This window comes from Esox lucius, chromosome 7 (assembly GCF_011004845.1).
Source record: "Esox lucius isolate fEsoLuc1 chromosome 7, fEsoLuc1.pri, whole genome shotgun sequence".
Taxonomy (NCBI): domain Eukaryota; kingdom Metazoa; phylum Chordata; class Actinopteri; order Esociformes; family Esocidae; genus Esox; species Esox lucius.
Genome location: NC_047575.1, coordinates 27,754,101 through 27,762,243, shown reverse-complemented (window position 1 = coordinate 27,762,243; position 8,143 = coordinate 27,754,101). Strand labels below are relative to the sequence as shown.

The following is an 8,143-nucleotide window of genomic DNA, read 5'->3' as shown; positions in this document are numbered from 1 at the left end:
TCACCTCTAAATAATAAGTAAAATAAAACATCTGTTATGAAACGCTATATTTTTTAAATTGGTTTCAGTCTCCAGGAACTGTATTGATCCCTTTCTTCTGTTCCTCTGAGGTATAAATATGAGGTTGCATGCATGTAAAACCCCTTTGACATCCATCACGATGGGTAAAACCAGAGAGCTTTCAGCGGAAAAAGAAGACAGATGGTTTTTGACCAACACAGATCAAGTAAAATATATAAATAATACATAAACAGTTGAAAATACCACTAACACATTCAGGGCAATAATCAAAAAGTTTCAGAAGAAGAATTTGTCAAGAATGGTGAGGAAGATGATGAAGGTGGCAAAGATGGACCAAAGAATCGCAGTTTCAGAATTTAACACATTCTGAATCCTTTTTCTTCCTGAAAAACATACTACTCATTGAAATGTATTTTGCCTTAGAAATTGTATTGATATAAATATGGCTCCTTATGTTTGGGTGAAAATATGACTGTTTATTATTTAAATTCACTTTTGCTCAATTTCCTGATAGGTGCTAACACCTATGTATTCAAATTACGAAACATTTTTTCATTGCTAGCATTTAAGGATTCAAGCAAGCATAAATGGGTGGAAAAAACCTACAATGCACATTTAACTTCAGCATGTCAACAGGTACTACAGAAATCAGCTGAAGACGCTGCCGGAGGAGTACAATGCCTGTGGGGACAGTGCCCAGGGTTAAGCTTCCACTAGGTATAGATCTAGGATCAGCTACATGTATCTTTTGAGAATTCACAACAGACCTACGGTCAACATATTGAGGCAACTTCACGTACCGGAGGGACTATGCTATAAAAAAGAGCAGCCCAAGCCACCTGTCCGCCGGCACTTGAGCAGCTTGAGGAAGGTCTCCATTTTGTGGGTGTCTTTTTTAAAGCAGGCCAATAATGTGTAGTCTCTAAGCACAGACTCGAACATGTCAGAATGCACAGGGTAGTCTGCCAGACTCTCGTTGCTCTGGTCCAGCCTGATGGCACCCTCACCTAGCATCTTCACGAAGAAATAAAAAAATATCTTAATATGTTTTGAAGTTGAACTGACATCAACTCATTCAGATGTAAACCAACTGAAATTCATTTCATAAGCCTTGTGTTCAAAGTTTATGCTGCAACATAGGTTCAATTTGTGAGAAGATATAATGACACAGATGCATTGGCATTAATGACAGCATACACATATCTCAAGGTAGATAGAGGGCTCTAATCAGTGGTGGCCTAGACTTTGCAGAGGCCTCCCTGGAGTTTGAGACCCCTCCCCCAAACCCCTCAAAATGTATCTCCATCTATTAGCTTATACCACTGCCTCCTACATCAATAGACTGGTGGCTGTTTACCTTTAACTATACATAATTATTAATGGCAAAGAGAGAAATAAAGTTTAAAATACAAAAGCACAATTGCTTCAGCACAATTTTGGAACCCGTTTTTGGATTTTGTCTAGTTTTAGTCATTTTGATGAAAATATCTTTCAGTTTTAGACAAATTTATAGCATTTGAATATTGATTTCGTCTAGTTATTGTCAAAATGATGAAAACAGTAAGCCATTTATGGTCAACAAAATATCTTTAAGTTTTAGTCACATTTTAGTCCAATCACAATTACTGCCTCATTAACAGTGATTGACTTGGGCCGGAACGGTCCGGAATGGTGTTCCGGTACTTCAAATTTTAGGCAAAAATAGTTCCTGTTCCTTTTTAGGCAAGCCTTATTAACACATTAACAAAATTTTCATGAACATTATCTAATGTGCGATTTGTCAGTTCCTGCACTTATTTTATCCCAAGTCAAGTGCTGCTAATTAGACTATAGTAGCCTAAACGTATATATGTATTTATTTTCCATGGATTAGCCAGCGGAAAATGCATATTGCATGCCAGTTATTGAACGAGCAGTTTATTTGACATGGATGGAAACATCAGTTTGAAATGTAACCCATACGGAAAATAAATACATTTTAAATATATTTTTAAAACATATTTGGGAAACATTTAAAAATATCATAAATTGGCCAATTAATGTATTTTAGGAAATGTAATTACATTTAGAATACATTTACAAATATATTACAAATGCATTTAAAATGTATAAAAAAATATAATGAATGACATTTTTTTAATACATTTTACAATACATTTGAGAAATATATTTATGAATACATTTTAGAAACATAACACTTAGCAGGTTGTGTCTCAAACCTGTGATGTTTGGCTTTTAAGGCAAGTGTGCTAACCATTACTCCAAACAGGGATATCTGTTAAAAAAGAGTGAGTGGTGGACTTACCAAGGTTGCTACAGTACGTTAGAGTATATTGGTGACTGCAAGATGAAATGCATTTTGTAAATGTATTTATATATACATTGTTATTACATACATACATACATACATATATATATGTAATTACTGGGAATTACGGCATCAAAGCGGCCACAGCATTGCATGTTAGAAGAGACTGTTTCTATTTCATGTGGCGATACAGAGTGGGAAATGTTCTTACACTTTGAAATGTTAATGTGGATGAGAGTAAACACAATAAACAGCGGATATACTCAATGTTGTCGATGTGTCATGCAGTGACACTTTGGCAAAACATCTTTTAAATGACAATAGCAACCCTGTAGTGAACGAGTATACAGCTCCAGAAGAAATGAAGAGACCACTGCACCTTTTTCTTTCCTTTCCAAAAAAATTTGAAAAGGAAGGTTTTGAGGGTAGGAACAGAAGGGTTCAATTTGCAGTGGTCTCTTAATTTTAACTCTTCAGATTTTTCAGAAATGCCTTACTCCACCTTATTCGCCAACATTCTTTGGAAGTATGAAAACCTGAAAATAACCATGTGCTTGCCTGTTAAAAAAGTATGTACTGTGTAAATATATATATATATTCCTCGGCGTGTTTACGGACAGATTTAAAGACTGTATGTTGTTAAAATGCTTTTAAACAAACCAAAACCGTTGTTTGGAGAGACAGAGAGAATACGGTATTTCATTCCTTTTTTTATATCCAAAAGTGTGAGGGCCAAACAAGCCCAAAGAAACCACTATGAAACTCTGAAACTTGAGTCACATTCTAAGAACTCACAGTGATGAACTGAGACATACACAACAAGCAACTGTGGATGTGACTGCAAAGCGAGGCTCATTTGAAACAGTGTAATTGTAGGGTTCCAGTCTATTTTCTCACCCACGAAACATTGCTGAGACGCGGGATGCAACAAAATAACTTGTTGTCCAATATATATTCAGTAACATTCTTAATAATCCTAAAACTACATTAACACATCTAATAAAAAAAGGAAAATGTAAGTTTATGCAGTTGTTGTCATAACGCAAATACCCACGGCTGCAGAGATGGTGGAAAACGTAATATCTCCTTTCTCACCTGAATATTGTCATATGTCAACTGAATGAATCCTTCTAAATGAAATTAAATTTGTTTTGTTTAATCTCTGCCTCTCATGAAACAAAGCAGTTAAGGAACAACTGCAATAAAGGACATTTTCTGTGCATTTAAAGGACATCAGATTAACATAACTTTAACTTATAATAGGCGTTATTTGCATAACCATAACTACACTAGCATTAAAGTGTAGGTAGACCTTACTAAATGTTTTCCTATTACGATTCTGTCTGTCCTCCACAAAACGTGAAAATCTCTGCTATTGCTTCATTAACGTGTGCAGCTGTTCCTCCAAATTTTTCCAGTGTAGCACCCCAAAAACATATTGATGGTGCTATGATGGTACACTCTCGCCAGGTCTCTGGTCTAGTTTTGAAGTAAGGCTAATATACATTAGGATTGCATGAAAGCAATGTGTTGCAATCTCTTTGCAAGAGAGATGAGATCGATGACTCACCTTTTGGATAAGGATGGTAACTCCTTGCTCCAGGTTTATCAGCTTGCTTGATATCCACTTTGTCTTGTTGATCAGTGCCATTGGAGCATTGTCATAGCGACTCAGCGAAGTCTGCAGGTTGATTACAGGATCAATCCAGAACTTGATTAGGAATAAAATGGAGTGCAAAAGCCACTTGTCCTGCAATGACAGAGAGGCCCCATAAAGAAAAAGAATTATTAACTATATATTCTAACACAAACACACATTAAGTAATTGAAGGACATTATTTTGAAGTGAAAATCACAGCTGACAATGTATACAGCCATTGCTGAACCATGTGTGTGCACACTTACAGAGTTTTCTTGGACCTCACTTCTAGAGGTAGGGATGGATAAGGTGCTCGTGGTGCACACGTTTCCTGTTTGAGTCAAAGGAGTCTGAACATGGAAGGGAATAAACATCTCCTCCTGCACAGAGAAAAAAAAACTAAGTAAAAACAAAACTCAAATGAAGACTGATACGGAACGAGACCCTTCCAGGATAAGCCATAATCTGTTGAAAATCAAAAATGTTCTGTGTTTACGAACATTACATCAAGATGGTTATGCACGCGCATCAGGCAGACAGAAATGTCACCAAGCTAGCAGGGTAACTGATAGTTCCTGATTTAACTAGTATTGTGAACTGTGATTGGAGCTAGTGACAGAGACAGTGAGAAACAGATTTTAGTTTTTCATTTTGTTCATTATCAGTGCAAGAGCAGGACTGCTTGGTAAACTTACATTAAGTATTGGGATCAGCGCAACAGCCCCAAATGCAGTGGTACCCTATGGCCGATCATTGCGACCAAACTACATTTTGGAATGCCAATTGGGTCTTTGTGTGTTAATAATAATTAAAAAGCATTGCTTTTACTACATTAGAACCTGATATAATTTTAGGTGCATAAAATTATGCAATTACCTTGTTTAAATTATTATAACATTTGAACATATTTAGCTTTTCCCCCCGAAAGACCAAAATCCAATAGTCACAGTTTGTCACTGCTGGCTTAAATATGTTTAAAATGTATCCACAAACAGAAAATGCACTACCAATTAGCTTGCTATGAATTTGTACAAGCGAACACAATTATTCTGTGTTGCAATTAAATGTATGCTCTAATCTAATTTACTGTCCAATTATTGTACTTGCAACACGTTTTCAACATGTACATTTCTGATAAACGGGCTACTCACAAACAAGGAGAGGGAGTCCTCTGAGACAAGATAAATGAGCTCGGCGTGTTGGATGGCTCGGTCCAGGAGTTTCTCCAGGGAGATGCTGCAGCGAGTGCTGTCGGGGTTCTCACACTCCACCGTAGACTCTGTGGTGCCATGGAAGGGCCAGAGCAGCAGGAACACACAGCCATGCAAAGCTGCAGAACACATGGAGTACAAAAGATACACAAGTACAGGTCACGTGTTAAGCATATGTATGTACTTCTGTGACACACACAAATTTACAAAGTATGTTGCGGCGTCCAAGTTTAATTGACACCCCTCAAGGTCTAACGGTGCACTGGTGTCCGTTTTGTTTGATTAATTTAGCGAAGTAATTCACGAGAAGTTGCTGTTGGTTCCATTTAAAATGTCTGTGATTCATAGTTCACTATTGGTTTGCAGTACATTCTGATGAATTTAATGTGTTAGACTACCTCTGTTCTTGTTCATTCTGCAGTTTTTGAGATGACAACTACACTCCAGATAACCTACCTTGGTTTCAACTGACGATTGCAATGGTCTTCTTATACTTTCCAGCTGTTATGAATTGACATGAGGGCTTGTGGGTCTCCAACGTAAGAGGGGCTGAGTTGATGTTTAAAGATCATTTCCCTTTCTTGATTTTATGCATAATCTTCTGGAAGGATAGAGAGAAACATTAATATCAACATTCCTGAGAAGGAACAAATTAAAAGTGGAAACAGTTCTGACATGATTTATCTTTGTCTCATGTTTTTACATCACAAAAACCTGGCATTTTCACAGGGGTATGTAGACTTTTTATATCCACTGTAAGTGAACAGTGGTGTTTTTATTAGGATGTGAACAATTATTAACAAAAAGAATATTCAGATTGCCTTAGATATTCCCTATATCTTACACTTTCACTGATCCGTCCCTTTGCATTGATGTGTAGTCTCCTCATACATGTTTTAGACACTTGCAGAACTATCCCCCCAATCTAAATCACCTTGGACTGGCTAGTACTATTCTGGTTTGTTCAGAAGGGGAAGGGGAGAAGTCGTATTATTTTGTAAGTGTTGTAAACCTTAGAAGCAGGATTCTACCCAGTGCCCCTTTAATTTCCCTTTCATGTGTGGTCGTAAAGCAAAACTTTTAAATGATGGCAGGTGTGTAATTACATGTATTTGATTGGTTAATTCTGAACACATCCCCCAGTTATAAGAGGGTGTGCACACTTATGCAACCAGGTTATTTTAAGGTTTTTATTTTTCATTTTTCCCCCTCGAAGATTTCAGTTTGTTTTTCAATTAAATTGTTTACCTAATAGGTGACATTAAAAGTGGAAAAAGTTTTGACATGATTTATCTTAGTTTAATTATTTTACATCACAAAAACCTGGCATTTTCACAGTGATGTGTAGACTTTTTATAACCACTGTAAAAGGGTCCTCAGGTACTACAGCAGTAGATAACACATTTTCCAACCTAAAAGGGTAGCGTCAGACTCCTTGGTGGACAGAATAAAATCTATAAAAGCTAAAATGGACATTTTTGGTTAACGTGTCAGGTGATGCCAAACTGTCACTACCTATTCATTGACTATTCGCAGACTGCCTTTAAGACACCTGCCAGGGTGGCAGAAAAAAAGTGTCACAGCTTAAGGGGCGGATTGGGTGTCCCTCTCTTCCATATGACTGGATTGACCCTGAGACTATGACGTAGCAAAGGAGGAAACCTGGGTGTGATACTTTAAGCCAACATGGTCAGAAACTAATCCTGAGTATCGCAATACTCCTTTTGTGAGTAAGTGGGTTTACCTTGGGGGCCAACTTTGTACAATAAATAACATAACAGTGAAATGTCCCTGTAAGATTCCCAAAAAATATTGTATTGACACAAAAAATATGACAAATCTAACTTTTAATTACATTAGTAACATTTTTAAAATAAGAATCTTCCTGCAGGTCAATGATCAAATATATTCCTCCAGATCCACACAAAAATATACCCCTGACCACAAAATTATGCTTTTGCAATTGTGGAAACTTTAATTTGATATATGAAAAATAATGAACAGCCCTTTGTTTATGGCTCACAATCTATAAAAGGAGGTCTTGCTGTGTCTTGCGGCAACTAAGTGATTCATTAACAGGTCACAGGGCCAGGTCAGAGGGCCAGGTCAGAGGGCCAGTTCAGAGGGCCAGTTCAGAGGGCCAAAGAGCTCTGTTAATTGGTTTGTTGTTTGTTCTGCAAAGATAAAAACCCATGGCTCTGGGAAAGGGGGCACCCCCTGGGATGACTTTCCTATATAACCAGGCTCAGGACTTCAGTCAGCAAGCAGTTTGTTGAATATGAGACTGTAACCACTGCTTCCTCCAATTACTGTATTACTAAGGGTTCAAACATCTCATCAACATTTGTGTTAAATTACACTACACAATGTCCACCCCAGTTCCCTGTCCACCCCTTTGAAAACCTGTGGGGTTAGCTGGAATATGAAAAAGCAAGGATCTGTACAGAGGATAAACAGAGTTTATTTCAATCACGTAGTAATGTTACAATACATTAGATAGTTACATACCAGAAATATACAGTTTCATTCACGATCGTCTGAAAGTATCTAAAACACACTATAGCAGGGAAAGTGTTCTCGGACCATAGGTTACAACAGACTCCAAGATCTATGTACCACTTCACTATTCATCCCAAGCAGACAAATCAATTTCAAACTCCCCCGTTGGGTAAACAATAGGATAACCTCAACTTGGCTACAACACTGAAAACAAAGAAACTGGCATTCACACATTTACATTTATTCATATATTAGAACCATCCAAAGTTATACATTTGGTCTCACTGGATTCTTCATCCAGTAAACATTTACCTGTAAACAAATGGTACATAACATATACAGCACTGAATCATATTGAATAGTTTGACTCCTAGTGGGGGACATTAAAAGACAACAGTATCCAGTGACTACAATTTTACTACTGTGTTGGTTTGTCTGTCGTTGCACCTGGTTCGTCTGAATGGG

The 8,143-nt window shown here is 37.2% G+C and overlaps 1 protein-coding gene across 1 annotated transcript; it reads right to left on the bottom strand.

The window, feature by feature from the left end:
* Positions 1 to 834: 834 nt before the first annotated feature.
* On the bottom strand, positions 835 to 5,625 carry smtlb (somatolactin beta). The gene is made up of 5 exons (XM_010901716.2): positions 5,578 to 5,625; positions 5,120 to 5,298; positions 4,235 to 4,348; positions 3,900 to 4,079; positions 835 to 1,035 (listed from the first exon to the last, which is right to left on the bottom strand). The coding sequence occupies exons 1-5, from the start codon at positions 5,591 to 5,593 to the stop codon at positions 835 to 837; spliced, it is 690 nt and encodes a 229-aa protein (XP_010900018.2). The 5' UTR covers positions 5,594 to 5,625.
* Between the last annotated feature and the right edge of the window lie 2,518 nt (positions 5,626 to 8,143).